We start from the raw sequence: 19,759 nt of genomic DNA, 5'->3' as shown, positions 1-19,759 counted from the left end.
ACCTAATCATGAGCCAGACAAAAAAAAGTTAATTAGAACAGATGTAAGGAGTTTTGAACACCATGAAAAAAGGCTTGTATGCTAAACTTCACATAATTTCCTTGAAGTCTGTTTACCCAGCTGGCTAGGAGCAACAGTTGAACTCACTAAAATTGGGCACATGTTATTCTTAAACCAACACCAGGAAGGAAGAAGTTATAATTGTGTTTATTCCTAGCTGCAAAAAGAGGGGATGTTTAATCAGAAATTTAATATACACTTTGATCCAATGTTAATGAGCTGACACTATGTTGTACATTGAACTGACTTCAAAGATACAAGATGCCTTAAACAAATGTGATGTATATTTATGACACTGTTTAAGAAAAAAAAAACATTTCTTCTAATGAGGTCACCTTTATCAGAACATACTATCTAAGTAAATGGGAAGATTACATGTACATCAGGACATGTCAGAGCCCCAATTAGCTATAGCAAACTATAGAAGATTACCAATAACAAACTGTTGCTCAAAAATTAAGACTGCATATGTTCTTTCCCACTTTACATAATCTCTGTTCTTCTATATTTAAAGCATTTACCTTTAAGCATTACTAAATATCATTTTGACCTAATCGACAACATGCAAATTTTAAATGCTATTCTGTGGAAAAATTCAGATTTCTCAAAGAAAATCAAACATTCCCCTCAAAAAGACAGGACGATAGGAATACGCAACTGCAGATATATATAATCTGAGGTAGAAGAAGAAAGCAGAACTAGGCCTATTACACGATGCAATTTTTCAACACACAGCACTGAAAACAAGCTCAAGAACATAATGAAACTGAAAAGAAACAAAACCAAGAACATACATACGTACTAAGAAAAAACAGAGTGGTACTGCAATAATTATATAACTTCTTGATGCAAACATTTGGTCACATATTAAAATCGGTATTTTTTAAAAAAGCAGATTGAAAGTCGTAAGAATGTGTCATTTATGTTGCTCTTGTACTATGAATTACTGCCATAAATCATAATATAATAAAGAATTTTAAAAGTTAGCAGGATTAAACCAACATATACGATTTAATGGTGTTATACAAATTACACAGCATTTCTTCTAGTGCATTCTTTATCTGGGCATTCTTTGTGAGAAATTCAAGAACGGTCGAGGAAGTCTGTGTTTTCAATAAATACAACAGTACTGTATATTCAGTAAGATATATTTTATCATGCTATTAGCCAAATAAGGTCTTATTACCTTAGTCAACATATTCAGCTAATTTTTGTCACAGTGGAATAATTGGCAATATTTAACAACATGTTCTCATTCATTAAGCTTTTGTTGTCTTGGTGGATTTTTTCAGAAGTACTTCAAAGGTTGTTTAAAATCTGCATCATGCTACCAAAGATCCACATTAAATATATGATCCAGACCACACGTAGCCTCCCCCACCTAAAGAGCAGCACATACTGGTAGAGTGCTTCAAGACTTTCTTATGACATATTTAATCTTTTCAGCTGTCAGCAACAGCTGTATATTATACGCAACTGTGATATGTAAAATTCAGTATCACAGTATGCTAGAGATTGGAAGGGACCTCGAAAGATCATCTAGTCCAATCCGCCTGCCGGAGCAGGAACACCTAGATAATGTTACACAGGAATGTGTCCAGGCGGGTTTTGAATGTCTCCAGGGAAGGAGACTCCACAACCTCCCTGGGCAGCCTGTTCCAGTGTTCTGTCACCCTCACTGAGAAGAAGTTTCTTCTCAAGTTTAAGTGGAACCTCTTGTGTTCCAGTTTGTACCCATTACCCCTTGTCCTATTGTTTGCCACTGAGTGGAGCCTGGCTCCATCCTCGTGACACTCCCCCCCTTTATATATTTATATATACTAATAAGGTCACCCCTCAGTCTCCTCTTCTCTAAACTATACCCAGCTCCCTCAGTCTTTCCTCATAAGGGAGATGCTCCACTCCCTTAATCATCTTAGTTGCCCTGCACTGGACTCTCTCCAGCAGCTCCCTGTCCTTCTTGAACTGAGGGGCCCAGAACTGGACACAATATTCCAGATGCGGTCTCACCAGGGCAGAGTAGAGGGGAAGGAGGACCTCTCTCGACCTACTAACCACCCCCCTTCTAATACACCCCAGAATGCCATTGGCCCTCTTGGCCACAAGGGCACAGTGTTGGCTCATGGTCATCCTGTCGTCCACTAGGACCCCCAGGTCCCTCTCCCCTACACTGCTCTCTAACAGGTCGTTCCCCAACCTATACTGGAACCTGGGGTTGTTCCTGCCCAGATGCAGGACTCTACACCTTCCCTTGTTATATTTCATCAAGTTATTCCCTGCCCAACTCTCCAGCCTGTCCAGGTCTCGCTGGATGGCAGCACAGCCTTCTGGCGTGTCAGCCACTCCTCCCAGCTTAGTGTCATCAGCAAACTTGCTGATAGTACACTCAATTCCCTCATCTAAATCGTTGATGAATATATTAAATAATACCGGTCCCAGTACTGACCCTTGAGGCACTCCACTAGTTACAGGCCTCCAACTAGACTCCGTCCCATAGACTACAACTCTCTGGCTTCTCTCCTTCAGCCAGTTCACAGTCCACCTCACTACCTGATCATCCAGACCACACTTCCTCAGTCTAGCTGTAAGGATGCTGTGGGAGACTGTGTCAAATGCTTTGCTGAAGTCAAGGTAGACCACATCCACCGCTCTGCCATCATCCATCCACCATGTTACTTCCTCATAAAAGGCTAAGAGATTGGTCAAGCATGACTTCCCCTTGGTGAAGCCATGTTGACTGCCCCTCATAACCCTCTTATCCTTGATATGCCTTAAGATGGCACCAAGGATAAGGTGTTCCATCACTTTCCCAGGGATGGAGGTGAGGCTGACCGGTCTATAGTTACCCGGGTCCTCCTTCTTGCCCTTTTTGAAGACTGGAGTGACATTTGCTTTCCTCCAGTCCTCAGGCACCTCTCCCGTTTCCCAAGACTTGGTAAAGATGATGGAGAGTGTCTAGCAATGACTTCCGCCAGTTCCCTCAGCACCTGCGGGTGCATCCCATCTGGACCCATGGATTTATGGATGTCCAGATTGCTCAACTGGTCTCTAACCCATTCCCCATCGACTAAGGCAAACCGCTCCATTGACCTGACTTCATCTGAGGTCTCAGGGGTACAGGGCTCTTCAGGACTGCCTGCAGCAGAGTAGACAGAGACAAAGAAGGCATTCACTAACTCTGCCATCTCTGTATCTTCTGTCACCAGGGCACCCATCCCGTTCATCAGTGGGCCTACATTGCCTCTGGTGTTAGTTTTATCTGCCATGTATTTGAAAAAGCTCTTTTTGCTGTCCTTGACCCTTCTCGCCAGGTTTAATTCTAAGGAGGCCTTAGTCCTCCTAGCTGCCTTCCTACATCCTCTAGCAGCAGCCTTATATTCCTCCCAAGTGGCCAGCCCCTCCTTCCATGACCTGTAAACTCTCCTCTTCCACTTGAGCATACCCAGCAATTCTCTATTTAGCCACGCAGGTCTCCTGGCCCTCTTCCTTGACTTCCTACGTGTTGGGATGCTCTGATCTTGAGCTTCGAAAAAGCAATCCTTGAATGCCAACCAGCTATCTTGGGCCCCTTTACCTTCAAACAGCCTTGCCCATGGGATTTCCCCTAGCAATTGCTTGAAAAGGCCAAAGTTTGCCCTGCTAAAGTCCAGGGTTGCAATTCTACTTGCTATTCTACTGGTCCTACCACACAAGAGCCTGAACTCCACCATCTCGTGGTCGCTGCAACCAAGGCAGCCCTCAACCCTTACTGCTTCAACCAGACCCTCCTTGTTAGTGAGGATGAGATCCAGCAGCGCTCCTTTCCTGGTTGGCTCATCCACCATTTGCATGAGGAAGTTATCATGCATACACTGGAGGAACCTCCTGGACTGTGGCTGGGTTGCCGAGTGGTCCTTCCAGCAAACATCAGGGAAGTTAAAATCCCCCACGACGACCACAGCCTGTGACTGTGAGGCCGCTCTCAGCTGCCTGTAGAAGGCCTCGTCAACTTCCTCACCCTGATCTGGTGGTCTGTAACAGACACCTACAACAGTATCCCCCCTGCCAGCCTGCCTCTTAATTCTCACCCACAGACTCTCAACTCGCTCATCATCTGTCCCTGGACAGAACTCGATGCATTGTAGTTGCTCCCGCACATAAAGAGCAACCCCACCACCCTTCCTGGCTGGCCTGTCTTTTCTGAAAAGGACATAGCCCTCCATGACTATATTCCAGTCACATGAGCTGTCCCACCACGTCTCTGTAATTGCCACCAGATCCTAGTCTCCTGACTTAACAGAGGTTTCCAACTCCTCCTGCTTATTTCCCATGCTGCGCGCATTGGTGTACAGACATTTCAGGGAGCGAGCTGAGCACACCGATTTCACCCTAGGATTATAGGAGGCCTCCCAGTCTTCATCAGTTCTGGAGTGATGCCCCACTGGGGCAAGCCCAGCTACAACCCCATCCCCCTTCGAATCTAGTTTAAAGCTCTCCAAATGAGCCCTGCTAATTCGTGCCCCAGCACCCTTTTGCCTCTGTGAGATAAACCTTTCCCACTTATCATTGCCCAGACTGGTGCCCTATAAAACCAGCTGCTATCAAAGAATCCAAAGCCCTGCCTGTAGCACCAGTCTCGAAGCCGATTGTTTATGAACTGAATCTTCCCATTCCTTCCCACATCATCAGTGGAAGATGGAAGGAGTGAGGAGAAGATCACTTGAGCCCCAGACTCTTTCACCATCCACCCCAAGGCCCTGTAGTCTTTCTTCATCCCCCTCAGACTGTGGGAAGCAGCTTCCCCCTCACCTGTCTGGAAGACCAGCAGCGGGTAGTAGTCTGTCGGGTGCACCAGGTTGGGGAGCGCCCTAGTGATATCCCTGATCCGGGCTCCAGGCAGATAAACACTTCCCTATGATGAGGGTCAACTCTGCATATCGGGCCCTCTGTTTCTCTCAGAAAGGAATCGCCTACTACAATGACCCTTCTTTCTTTCTTATCAGAGGCAGTCTTGAGGTGCAAAGTTGACCGCCTTTTCCTATGTGGCCTTGTAGGCTGGCCTTGCACCACATTCTCACCTACCTCTCCTTCAAGATCCAGGGCCTCGAACCTATTATGGAGGGACACCTGGGGAAGCAGGGCAGGAAGGGGGGAGGGTTTCCCACAACGCCAAACTAGAACTTGCTTCCAACCCTCGTCGCCTTTTTGGTCCCCTACCTCTGCGCAACAGCTACAGGGCAGGGGGTGTCTCTGGCCATCCCCCTCTGTGTGAGAAGGCAGGGGGTCCTTCCCCTTTTGGGGGGTATCTCCCTGGAACCGTTCAAACTGGCACGCCAGGGAGTTACTCCACCAGTCGATCTCCCTTTCACACTCCCTGATGGTCCTCAGCGTCTCAACCTCCTCCTTAAGTTTTGCCACCAGGCTAAGCAGATCTTCTACCTGCTCACACCTCACGCAGGTGGAATGCTGTCCTGCCTCCCCCAGCAGCAGCAGGCTCTGGCACTCCCTGCATCCAGAGACCTGAACAGCCACGGTCTGGGACAGGGTCTCTGTCTGAGTTGCTCCAGTCTTCTTACTGCAAGCTCTCTTTCTGGAGGCGACCATATTGGTCAGCAGTCTGGGACACCAGCAACAGGGTCAGCAACACGACCTGCTTGTTCCTCCCTGTGCCTGGTGGTCAGCGACCAGTATAAGCAATTTAAATATTCCAAAGCCAATCCTGTGACCAGTATGCTACTATTTGCTTTCAATACTTTTAGAAATATTTTTAAGTATACTTACAGCTTTAAATTTTAGCATTCGCTCAATCTAAGATGACAATAAAATGAGCTACCAGCACTTTCTCATTCTAACCAGTGCTATTCTGCAAATCTAGGTAACAAAAATTATACAGAATATTTGCTATAAAACCTAATGAATCACAAAATCATTTTTGCTTCTAAAATTAACAAGACTACTCATTTTACTTTGACTGTACAGTATTATCTTGCATTATCTAGTAACAGAACACATCTTACAGTCAGCAAGCCATATTTCATACCCTAGTTACTGATTTATATTGCAAAAAGCTATCAGTGAAAATGCAGTGTCACAAAGAATTTTCTTATTAGAGTAAATAAGTATAAAGAGGAGTTAACATCTGTATTCAAAGGATTAAAAATCTTGAAGCTACTACCACAGGAGTTACAATTACAGTTAAGAAGTTGTATTTTACCTCCCAAAAGTCTACATTATTATAATAAAATCAACAACACCATGATGAGAAGGCTACTGATCCACTGCATATTGCTTTACTCAGAAGCTTAATATATTAGCAATATAATATATAATTAGCAATATAATATATACTTAGCAATATTAGCATATTATAATGAAAACAAAAATCTTGAGGTGCTGCAGGAGGACTCTTGCACAAGTTAATCAACGAAATGCAAAACTGCAGCATTTGATTAATAACTCCTTCACACACACACAGCCCTGAGCAACCAAAACCACAGGCACTATAGTTCATGGTCACGCAGCTCCTTAAGCAACTCTTGCAGCTGCTTATCAAATGTCTTTGCCTTCTGAATTTGTTCAGCTGCTTCTCTCAGAACTGCTTGTGTCCTGCCCTTGCACCCAAGGTTCTTTCTCTTTCAGCCCTTTACATACAAAATTTCAAGTCACTTCTTTATACAAGCTTCATCTAAGACCACCTCTGTTATCAAGAGCCTTGTAAAATGGATTATACTCTACCATGCAAGTTTGGCTCAATGACTTTATTACACATACGTATGAATTTAATACCTCATGAATTCTCTCCTACATGCTCCAATGCTCCTCAAGGCAGTTTTAGATCTATCTGTGCCACAACCCACCTACCTTCTTGGAAACAGAAGGATAAGCACAGAACCAGTCCAGCAAAGTATTACAGCATGTGAAACAGGCCAAGTCGGCTTTCAGAAGCCTCAACCAGCCTCCAGGGTTGGTGTTGTCCTTGCCATAACCACCCAGATCACAAACTGCCAAAAATGCAGCTGGGGGCATTTCTGAATGAAAACCTAGATTTCTTTTCAGTGCAACATTGGGCAAAAAAAGGGGAAAACTCAAGAGGTGTGCATGCCTAATCCTTTGCCAGAGAGATATGGCTAAGAATCTCTTTCAGATCTTGCCATGTAGAAGTGGCTAGAATAATACAGGGCCTTTATTCAGCTCCTCATACATGCCGTACAAGCCGAGATATCCCTTATTTTAAGGAACTATTCTTTATTGCTTTGATCTGCTGCAGGAAGAAGAAATCTGAGTGACTAACAGACGTATCTTTGCTAAAGGTTGTTCATTTCCAAAGTCATACTGTTTTCTCAAATGAAGTGTCCAAGTTTTAATTAGTCTCAAATCAACAGCAATATGATACACATCGTTTCTCTGAATTTAAAGGAGAGACATTACATATAAATGACCTCAGCAACCACGTAACTACAGGAAGCTATGCTAAAAATTTTTTTCCAGGATAACCTAATCCTACCTAAAAAAAGGTTAAAAATATTGTATGTGTAGACTTCCAGAAGTTAGATAAAGTGGGATAAAGTCACCTTTTTTAAAAAGGATTAAGTAACAGTCACATTAGGCCCAGCTGGCTCTGTTAATACAACACGGAAATGGTGCAAAGAAGAAAGGGAGATTATAATTTAAGTTTCTGTCTATGATTTATGTATTTCAGTTCTTTAAGTTGCATCCTCCCTAATGAATGCAATGAATCATCTAAATCACTTAAATGGGGACTCTGAAACGACAGCTATTTCCCACCACCAAACACTACATGTTGTTAGGACAAAGACTGCAAGTATTTGCTAACAATACATCAGTCCTCCACTCAACACAGAAAATAACTTGGTTGAGATGATTATAATTCTCTATGGGAAGAATAATGCCATAAGCTATGGAAACATCAGTATGTTTCTTACAGTTACCATTATTATAGAGTTTAAAAAGGAGTAATGCATTGTGTAACTCTTTCCTGTACAACAGCAAAACCACACTTGGTTTCTTCACACATGCAAAAAAGTTTCACGGCTACTAAAGCGATCCTGATCTTCACAGTAATGTAAAATCTTAGAATAGTTTGGGTTGGAAGAGACCTTTAAAGGGCATCTAGTCCAACCTGCCCTGAAAGAAGCAGGAACATCATCGATTACATCAGGTTGCTCAGAGCCCCATCCAACCTTGAATGTTTCCAGGGACCAGGTATCTACCACCTCTCTGCACAACCTGTCCCAGTATTTCACCACCCACATCATAAAGAAAAAAATAAAAAATTCTTGCTTAAATGTGTAAATAGTGTAAGTTTGCCCTCTTTTAGTTTAAAAACATTACCACTTCTCCTATCACAACAGGCCATGCTTAAAAGTCTTTCTCCATCCTTCTTACAAGACACCTTGATGTATGGAAAGGCTGCCATATGGTCTCTCTGGAACCTTCTCTTCTCCAAGGCTGAACAAATCTGACTCTTTCAGCCTGTCTTTCATAGAGGCAGTGTTCCACCCCTCTGACCACTTTTGTATCCCTCCTCTGGACCCACACCAACAGATCCATAACTTTCTGTACTGAGGACTCCAGATCTGAACGCACTACTCCAGATGGGGTCCCACCAGAGCAGACAGTAGAGGGGCAGAATTACCTCCCCTGACCTGCTGGCCATGCTACTCTGGATGTGGCTCAAGATGACTGGCCTTTTGGGCTGCATGCAAACACTGCCAGCTTTTCATCCATTGGTACCCCCAAGCCTCTCTCCATGAGGCTGCTCCCAATACCTTCATCCCTAGCCTGTACTGACACCAGGGGTTGTCCCAACCCAGGTGCAGGACCTTGCTTGTCCAGGTCCTTCTAGATGACATACAATCCCTCAGGTGTGTCAGCCACACCACTCAGCTTGATGTCACCTGCAAACTTGCCAAGGGTACATTCAATCCCACCATGTCATAGATGAAGATATTAAACAGTACTGGACCCCTAGAGGACACCACTTGTCACTGATCTCCATCTGGACACTGAGCAATTAACCATATTTTTCCAATTTAGAGAGAAGGATGTTGTGCAGTACTGTGTCAAAGGCCTTATAGAAGTCCAGTTAGATAACACCTGTAGCTCTTCCCATCTATCAAAACAGCCCATCAGAGAATGCCACTAGGTTGGTCAGGCAGGACTTGACCTTGGTGAAGCCATTTCATAACACTGGCTGTCCTGAATTATCTCTCTGTCCTTCATGTGCCTTATCATAGCTAATAGCATGTAGCTCTTAAAATATTTTCCTCTAAATTTGCTATGTAACACCCCGACAATTCATGTTTTCTGTCTGGGGGGTATTATTTTGACTGAGTGTGCATGTGCATAAGAGCCCGTGCAACCAAGTAATACTGCACATCTGTACTGGGATGTATGCTTTGTTCAGATTCTAGCTAAATCTGAGAATAAAGTAATGATGTTAGACAGCTTCCAGAAACCAGCTTTTAAGAATGAGGAACGCTGTTTTGATTCAGTCCTTTCAAAGAAATAAACTATACCTTCAAATCTAGTTTATGTTAAATACAGAAAGAGTCTTTGACTGTATATACCTTTTTTAAACTCTCAGTAGAAGAAATGACAAGTTCCCCCCCTCCCAATTTTTCCTTGCATGCTTTTTGCTTTTTGGTTATGTTGTTTAAAATGTAATGTTGGCAAAGAGATATTGCTAAAGGCTTTGGACTGATGCCTTCTGAAGCTTCCACTTTTCCTTTTACTAGCAATAAAGAATTTGTTTCTAGAAACATGTAATTTTAATTACAAAATTACCCAAAAAACATAAATGGAATTTAATTGGTTACAAAGTAATATTTTCACATAATCAAGCGATTGTTTGGGGGATTTAAGGCATAATTTATTAGTTCTGGATAAGGTACACATTTTAATTCCCACAGGCAAATAACAAACTGATTAGTAAGTGTAATAAAGCAGTTTATTTGTCTGACAATTGGCAGCTAGAAGTGCAATAACTTACTTGATCAATTGCCATTTAAAAAAACATTAAAGCTTCTCATAATTATGCTACCTATATGGTATGCAGATGAACAACAATACAGCATTACCACTATTACACTAGTGATTTAATATGATGTTTCTGCCAGGTTTTGTACCTTTCTACATAATGCAAAAGGAAGTAATTACTTTCTGTACTGAAAGATTGAAGAACTGGCTCCCCCTCAGATATGCAAAGAATTTGACTATAGGAAGAACTAAAGATGATAGCTTCCCTTGATCCAATTTTTTTTCAAAACCATGCATGTCACTTTTGAGAAAGAGTCTTAACTTTCAAGACATTTATTACTTCAGAATTCTATAGTTGTCAAGTGAAGACAGCCACCTCTCTCTGGCAGGAAGCTTCTCTAAATTGTTACATAAAATTAAGTTCTTCTCATGTTCCTTAATTCAACTGCTTTGTCAGGTAACATCAATAGCTAACAGCTCTTGGAGTCCAGTTCTCTGACAGCCTAGCCTCATTGAATTCCATGGAACTAAGCCAACACAGGAAGTCATCACAGAGCCAATAAATACCATGCACATTTCAGACACAAACTATACAATGGAAAAGACTATGCTAAATGTGTAGGATCACCCTTTTGAGATCAAATAAGATACCTCCGTGATCTAGGTAAGGAAATATTTACCAGTCAAGAGTTCAGAACTTCTAGAGCTACAGTACACTGCCTTGAGAAGGTCAATGGAGACTGCCTTGATTCCCTACTGTTTTACTGAAAATGTCATACACACCATTAAAAAGAAAACCAGGAAAAAAATGTTACATTAAAATCACACAAGTTTCAAGAAAAAGTGAACAAAAAACTTGAACACAAAGACAAATGTGATACGATACACCGTAACATGCAAAGACACCTTAGCTCTTTTCTGACTGTGTTTGCGTTTTTCTCATTTCAACTCAATATCAGCACAATTAACCCCATTCTTCTACTGCTCTCAAAGAATCACATTTAGAACAGATTTACAAAGGGGATGTGTTTTAAAAGTCTCTGGCAGGGAATCAATTCTGGGATGCTATTTTGTGCTACAGGAGAAAGGTCAAAAACCTTGTTAAAATTCTAACGGAATTTAAGTTTTAATGACTGGAAACTTACATTCTGTATCACCGAAAACTACAGAGCAGAGTTATTATTTTATTGCCATTCCATATTAAGCCAATGCACAAAAGTACAGGCCGACTATTAAGAAGCTCAGTATATCTAGACTTCTAACAATGTTCTGAGGGACCTTGCATGATTTAATTTTCATAATAAATATTTTAACAAGTCATACATTCCCCTTCTATAATATGAGCTTTCAAAGAAAAGGTGAAGGAGTGCTAAGGAAATACCAGGAGTCATTCTTCGGACTCTATTCCACTGTCAGGGTTGCAAATCATCTGTCAATTAGCTTATCCTTTACTTCATTTCTTGAGAAAAACAGACAAGCAGAAGATTTTCCTAGCTTGCTAACACCCAAACAATCTGCTGTCACTAATGACTTCTACCTCAAACCATCTCTTGGAAGTAGGGAAGTTTTCTAGTGTATTATTAATGAAGAACTGAAGTACAAGGTAAGAACAGCAAAATGTACAAAAAAGCCTGTGACTAAGTCATGATTTCTTACATCTCTGTCTTAATTAGACAGTTTATTCACCAGTTCCTCTTGAAGCCAGTGCATGCCTTTCATAACTCTACCTTTCTACTTGCATAACACAACTTCTACCAAACTCTTTCCCTTCACCTATCACTTAGTTTCTCAGAAATCTTTCTGGTTCCTGCAAATATTCTCAGTCCTCATGTGCAGTGATCTCCAACATACATTTGGAGGCTTTCCACTTTCCCTTTTTCTCAGCAGTTTGCAACATTTACAGATTCTAGAAAAATTTAACATTAAGACAGAGATACTTAGGATAACATTAAGACAGAGATACCCTTGCCACTTCCTTAGGATTCACATATAAAGGTAAAAACATACAAAGCTTGTGACTCAAGCAAGACAGCACTCTATTATTAGTAATCACTAACTGAACTATTCTAGCATTAGGTAAGAAATCTGCCTAGAAAAAAGGTAAACTATTATTATTATGTAATCTACCTTTCAACTAGCAAATTGATGATTAATTCAATCTCTTACTGATAGTCTCTGTGGCAATAATTATTCCCCATAGCAAGTAATGCCTGCAGCATTTAAAAATGTCTTCCTCCCCCATCTGACCTCTCTCCATAATACAGATTCTGAATCTGTTCTACTTAGAAATCAACATAATACATTAATAAAATTACTAGAAAAATCCTTATTTATCAATCATTATTTTACTCTATACAATATAAAGACCACTGCAGAGTTGCATTGCTGTATAGTACATACCCCATGGTCTTTAGCAGCCATAACCACTTTTGAAAGAATATCTTCTTCAACAAATGGCCTCACAGCATCATGGATAATCACTACTTCTGGTTTCCGGAGCAGCTGACTGGAAAATTCATTCTCTGCAAACACCTTCAGTCCATTGAAAATTGACCGGTGACGAGTTACTCCACCTTTTACTATTGTAACTCTTTTGTGGCCATATTTTTCAATGATAGACTTCATTGTTTCAATATTTTCAGGAGAGACAACCACAACAATGTCAGATATCCAACTTATCCTAGAAGAAACAGTAAAGAAAAAGTAAACATGAATGACTAAATAAAAGTACAGGTATCTCCACAAAACAAAGAAATTCATATCAAAATAATTTCAAGATGGGTAAATAAAGCATCTCTAACTACACTCGAGTCCATCTTTTCATCTGTCCATTACCACTCCACCTTTAAAAGAAAAGCTACATTAGATCTCTACCAATACACAGACGTCAACCAAACTGGAATTCTGGGAAGGGACTTGCTTCCAACAACCAGTAAAAAAGGCATCTTCTAATAACCCTTTGAAATATCTTCAAAACATTTACTCCAGCCTCATTCCTAGCTTCAAACATAAGCTCTATATCAATCAGCTAGAGTCTGTTATTTCAGCTTTCTCTAAATTCAGTCTCCAATAAATTGGTAAATCTTAGGACCTGGAGTACTCCATGTTCTACAGTGTAGTACACTGTGTACAAGTGAATAAAAGGATAAGGAAACTCTGAAACAAAGCTACTATCAAGGCAGGCATGAGCAGCAATTGACCGATTGCCAATGAATCAAAACTGTGACACCTGGATATTGAGAGGAAACAATACGCACACACAGAAAGATTTCTGCTCTAGGAAGCTAGCAAAATGTAAAAACATAGGTAGCTAGGTAAAATTACCAGAATACGAAAAGCGTGGTTTTAGATAACTTCAAGCTTTTACTGTTAGTATCAGCCTAGCTCTACAGTTGAGTGGTGGTATGCAGGGAGAATGACCTATGACCCACCAGACTAAAACCAGTCATAACTGAAGTCACACTTGTGTCAAAGGACCTAGGAATACAAATTCTAGTCACACGTGGCATACTGTACTTCAAACTAATGGCAATATCATAATTCAAATCGAGCTATTTGAGTATCTTAGTATCTTATTTCCCAAATGCTATGTAGAGAGCATAAAAAGGATATTAAATTCTTTTCCCTTCTGTGTCTCCACAGATGATTGGGGGGGGGGGGGGGGGCATGACAGACACCAAACTCATCAGATGAGCAACAGTTACAAATATAATTCACTATTTACTATCGTAAAATTACTCATGTGTATCCTACATATCCAACTAGGCCAAGCATAGTACATTCTCTCAATTAAAATTAGTAAATCTATTGAAACTAATTTTGCAATCACAACATGGACTAACATACTAAATACCTCCAGTTACAATTAAAAATAAAAATTTACAGTTCAGAAATACACAGCCTCAAGGTATTGATTCCTGCAATAACAGATGTGAAAGCATTGCCTAGGAACTACTCTTCCTCCAAAAGTGAAGTCATCTGTGACACAAATCACTCCCCTAGAACTACGTGAAACATCAGACCATCTTTTGCCTTCTGTATGTTTCAGGGTTTTTAATTAAGGGAACTCCATTAAATTTATTTCAATTAATTTAGAATAACTATTAAAAATAAAATAAATAGAAGTGCTATTAGCATTACTCTAAATAAAACTATTTGCCTTTATGTTCATTTCATCAACAAAGGCATAAATTACAGCCAAACTAACTTATTCTCAGCATATTTTAAGTATTGATGTTATTCAAATGTAAAATCTGAAGTCATATGGTTTCAAGTTTCAACTTGTCACTCATCACAGGTTCATCAAAAGGTTTTCAAACCTCTCAAATGAGTCCTGGCATAGTCTTACATTTAGCCACACAACTTAGCACCTCTGCATGACTTCAACTTAGAACTAGGACAAACTAATTGGATCCATCTCAGTTTTTCTTTTGAATACTGAGAGTCATTTAAATACAGCAAAATTCAAGTAGCTATTTCACACTACATGAGAATTAGAGCTCTGCTCTACTATTTGCAGAAGGAGTATAGCCTTACACAGCTCTCAGAAACAGTGACCAGTCTGCACATTCACTGATGACTATGTAAGAGCAGCACTGACATTTCCCATTCTGGAGTCAAATGAAGAAGTTTATGAGGCAACTGGGTAGCACACTGCATCTTCTGAGACGAAGGGAAGAGAACAGACATACTGGCCAGCCTATGACAAATCTCTGCACAGGGGGAGTGGAACGGCTTAAGGCCTCCAGTGATACAATACATGAGAAAGTGACAGGATGCGGCCACAGCTCCACCCTGTGTCTGGATAAACACATTTATAAACTTGAGTATGTCCTCAGACTCATTCTGGACTAATGTTCTATAATTAAAGCTGGGATTTAGAGATGCAACGTATTCATGTAAGAGTATAAGGGTATCCTCTAGATTGATTAGGTACAAGAACAATTTAGGCTTTGAAGCCTAATGTGTCCTACCAAAACTCATGAAAAGTACTAATTTGGTAAAGCATGCTACAAACTCTCATGAATGAGAACTGTGCACCACACAGGTGCTTACACTTTTAAAGACCTGCTTATGGAAATATTGCAAAGTGTTTTAATGAGCGATTACTGATACTTTCCAACTTCAATCTGGCAGTAGATGGATCGTTTTCTCCCTCAATTTGTCACACCCCTTTCTTACTATTTTAGTATTAAATCTTTCTGAGGGAGCTCAGGACTTGCTTAAAACGAGTTTAGAAATTGGAAACACCCTTTCCATTTTATAACTTTAATATTAGACCATGATAATGGAAGCTTCAGAATCAACACAAGGCATAAAAAAGATCAGAATACTGTACCCCAATGTGCTTTAACAAGCACTAAACACAGAACTCTAGTCCTTCCATGCAACATAGACTGTAGTTCTGAAGGGAAAAAATCAGGTCTGATCAAATGAAACAAAAGAACTCAGTTATAATCACTTTACAACTGCCTTGGGAGGACCTTATTATTAGTAGTAGGAAAACAATGAGGCAGAAAAGGACTATATGCCTGTTTCCTTCTTGTCATCACCTACAGACCAGCTGCCTAGAAGAAAATAGTACTGTTCCATTAGATTTCAAACAAAAGCATATACATTTATATTACCTGAGCTAGAACTCAAATTAAAGGAGCTCATTAACTCATCAACAGATTAAGCTATTACTACATGACTTCACAACACAGATTGTAGAGGAACTTAAATAACCAATGAGCTATGTTCTGAGACTGTACTACCTCAGTGGCATGCCTGGGTAACACGTGACTGAGAACCCTCTTTATCTGGTTTACTCACAAACTAGTGCTGAGCCTGAAATCTGGTATGAGGCTTAAATACACTCCATTTCTTGCAACTCTTACTCAGACCAGTAACAATCTAATAGTACCAATCTATTTAACATACAACGTACTGAAATCAGCAGTTTTATCAGCAAAACAAGGCCAGAACCAGGCAGTCACTGCTGAGATGGCTTTAGCAGCGTAAGATACGACCTTTCACTGCCACAGAAACTCTCCAGAGATACAAGATAAATCATCTGTTATTCAAGCACCAAATGAGAAAAGGAACTGTCAAGAACAATATGCACTTGCAGAATGCAAGCATAACTTCCTTTTGCTCCATAACAGCTTTGTTATAAATTTACTGATATATGATAGAAATAAATGGAAGTAGGGAGCTTTTAAGTCTGAAAAGTTTCACATTAAGGAAGTTTTGAGCATCTCATGTACAGAAGCCATTCATTCTTTCCTGAAAGTGTTCCTTATTAGTCATACAAGATAACAAAGATAGATACCTTCATAAAGTTAAAACAATTGGATTTTTTGCTACAATTATTTTTAGCTCATAAGCAATTTCAAGAATAAGCAACAACTGGACAAAGAAACCTACCACGGTAGATACATCCAGCAAATCTGTAATTGTGTGACCTGCAGAGTCAGTGAACATGCATCAGCCAATGGGAAAAAACACTTGGCAAATAAGGCCACAAGAGACACGAGAGACTTCTGAAGCAGTGATTCCTTAGATGCTTCCCCCAGGTAACGTTGCCCTTATTTTCTTTTTTTTTTTTTTTCCTTTTCTTTTGTTTTTATACAAGGCCATCTGTTTTAAGATATGACATTACAGCAAGCAAAGTAAACAAAGCTGTCTGAAACTTTTATGGAAAATCTTTATTCTGCCAGTAAACATACTAACCCTGCTTTCCTCTTTCAGAACTTCTCACTGTACTTTCAAGAACTGCTGAAACTTGAGAACAGAAGGTACAACAGTAACTTATTTGTCCCACAATGTTTTTAAACACCAATCTTTAGCTTTGTCTGTTTTCCCCTATATTGCTTTAGTAAAATACGTGTGTGCACATGCACACAGAGCTGAGATTCCTCCACCTCAGAAAAGAAATTGGAGAGGTTCTATTTTAAACTGCAACAAATATACTAGGAAAGCCAAACATTTAAGTTCTCCAACACACTTTAATTTTACCCCCAAGGTAGGACCCGACCTTCATATCAGCACCACTGTACTGGCAACAAATCCCAGTAATTTCTCCTCACTGTTTTTTCTCACCTCCTCCTCCTAAAGGCATCATCTGTGATTACTATTGGCAGGCCAACCTTCTACATGCTGTTATGCTATGCAACAGGATGCACTGCTTATTCGTTCATGTCTGTTCTTGTCTTGTCTGCCAGATTTTCCACATCAGTATTTAAGATTCTCACCACTTTCAGCTAAAGTGTGCAAAAACCTTTTTCTCCTGATTTTTTTAAAAGCACATGCAAAGCAGATGAAAATTCCTGATTTACTCATGTATTTGTCTGTATGTTGCTACAGTTCTTCCACATTAAAATATGCTCAATAATAGCTGCAGTAGCTAACTTCTGTTGAACTGGTTATTACAGGCTAATGACTCAAAGATTCATTCAATTACAGCAGGTAAACAGACATTAGAAGAGAATATCAAGCTAAACACAGATACCTGCCGCTTCAGGGTGATCGATTATATGACAAACTGCAGTCCCTCAATGTTACATTTTTGCACCTATGTTCACACAAAGAACAAGATCTCCTCTGAAGTAAAAGTGTTAAGATGAAAATGAAAGCCATTCACAGCTTTAGAGTACATCTGTTCCCAACTCTCCATATATACTGCATGCCAGCCAACACTCCAGCACAGAGATGGCAGAAAGCTCTGCCTGTGAGAGCACTGGCACCATTTAGTTCACTCCTAAAGTTAACCAAAAGCCCTAGGCTGTCACTGTCACAACCAACTTGGGATCACAAGCTTGGCTGGACTGCACAATGAGATTCAACCTTCTATTTTTTTTTACAGCTTTAGGACATAAGCATAACACTATTGCTCAAAGAACTGTTATTTTCTCAGAGCTTACTGGCGGTGAAAAATGAGGGATTTTTTTTTTTAATGAATGTTTTATTTTCCTATGAATATCATTTCCTTCCCAAACCTCACTCTGTTCTCTTTTCTAGGTCTCCAATACACAGAGTGAGGATATTATTCTTCTCTGTAGATTCCCATGACATTTTGGCAGAAAGTTACAGCTGTGACAGGCTTTGGAACGGAGGTTTTGCTTACTGATGTGCTTAGCTTTGTGACTTGCTGCTGTTGAAAATTAGATAAAGACAACAAGCAATATTTCTTTCATGAAGTAACAAGTGACCTGAGGGAAGCCTCTCTGGGTGGGAATGGAAAAAGAGTCCCAATTTTTGATGTTGTACAAGTTTCCATGAATTAAGAACTTCTGGAGATGTTGGCAATTCCGTTTCTTTTCAGCACCCTCTACTCCTCACCATTTATTCTCTCTGAAATCTAAAAGTTTATTTTTCTACAAGTTACTGCAAAATATCCAGAACATATCTGACACTCCACTCCTACCTGCACTGTTTCAAGTGACAACAGATACAAGACTTACATTATGTTAACATTAACAATATATTAGCTGTCAGTCACATGCCTAGAACTCAGTCTTATGACAAGGAAAAACCTGACTTCTAAAATATGCCATTAATGACTATGACTTTAATTCTTTGTTCCAACATACACAAAGAAAATCTATGCACGCAGATTCATGCTGAGCTATCAAAACCCAGAAACTGTAACTTAAAGCTAAAGGGGCACTTAAGCTTTTGGCTGAGGCAGGTTGTTGTGCTATGGCCTATAATGTTCAGGCATAATGCAAGCGCTGTAGACAACTGAGCTCACCCCACTGTGAAGAGTGGATCTTTTTCCCAGGCCTCTGGACACTATTAAGATCATCTCCAACACCTGTGGCAGAACAGACTTTTTCTTAAGGCCTCTCAACAGTATTATGATTGTTTTCAGTGGCTGTGGTAGTTTGAGGCTCACCAAACCAGCCCCTGCAATTACAGAAACCCTCAAACTTCGAGGCTGAGCACCTCAAACTGATCTCCAGAGGCACTGGACGGTGACACAACTACCAGACATCATCAGCGCTGAGGCGAGAACAAGGCTGCTCGGAATAGTGGTGAGGAGGGCTGGGACAGGGGAGAGCTGCCAGTGCCTCTCCCCAGTTGAGCCTGCCTTAGCCAGTGCTCAGAGCACACCAGTTTCCTGCCACCCTGTCACTTTACATATTCTGACTGGCCGGGGAAAGCAGGAGGTCCCACCGAAACGCAATACCAATCCCTCTGAGGGGCGGCGGCTCCGGGGGCGTCCGGGGCCTGCAGCAAGGTCGCAGCCAGCTGCTTCCTGCGGAGTGGCCGCACAGCGAGGGCCAGCGGCCGAACCTCAAGCGGCGAGGCCGGGGGCTAAAGGGAAGGCCCGCAGGACGCGGGCGGGGAGACGAGCGGCGCCTGCCTCGTTACCTCTCCATCGCCCGCACCGTGTAGCTGACGAGCGGCCTCCCTTGCACGGTGCAGAACTGCTTGGGGGTGGCGCCACCCAGGCGCTCCCCGCTCCCGCCCGCCGGCAGCACGGCCGCCACCGCTGCAGCGGCGGGCCCGGGGCCGCGACTCCCGCTGCTGGGTTCCATCTGCACAAGGCGCCTCGGCTGCTCTGCTTCTCACCCCACAGGCAGCAGGGTCCTCCCGCCCGCCCGCCCGCTTTATTTGCGCGGAACGTCCGCAAACCGAAGAATCTAGCGCCTGCTCGCTCGCCTGACAACAGCGGGGATCGGGCTCTACTCCTCGCCCACTCCGCTGCACGCGAAGCCCCGCATAAGCGTGCGGG

The 19,759-nt window shown here is 41.4% G+C and overlaps 1 protein-coding gene across 1 annotated transcript in view; it reads right to left on the bottom strand.

Annotated features, from left to right (window-relative positions):
- CRPPA (CDP-L-ribitol pyrophosphorylase A) overlaps nt 1-19,714 on the bottom strand; it is a 125,188-nt gene extending 105,474 nt beyond the window's left edge. The window contains exons 1-2 of the mRNA XM_061469227.1: nt 19,396-19,714; nt 12,439-12,718 (exon numbers count right to left, since the gene is read on the bottom strand). Of these exons, the coding sequence (XP_061325211.1) occupies nt 12,439-12,718; nt 19,396-19,562 (447 nt within the window). The 5' untranslated portion in view covers nt 19,563-19,714. The remainder of the gene's footprint in view (nt 1-12,438; nt 12,719-19,395) is intronic.
- Between the last annotated feature and the right edge of the window lie 45 nt (nt 19,715-19,759).

The sequence above is a fragment of the Pezoporus flaviventris genome, unplaced genomic scaffold (genome assembly GCF_033815535.1).
Source record: "Pezoporus flaviventris isolate CSIRO_AGI_PZ_B2104156 unplaced genomic scaffold, CSIRO_AGI_Pfla_v1 ptg000055l, whole genome shotgun sequence".
Taxonomy (NCBI): domain Eukaryota; kingdom Metazoa; phylum Chordata; class Aves; order Psittaciformes; family Psittacidae; genus Pezoporus; species Pezoporus flaviventris.
The sequence above is the reverse complement of the archived record's forward strand: the minus strand, read 5'-3'. Positions and strand labels throughout refer to the sequence as shown.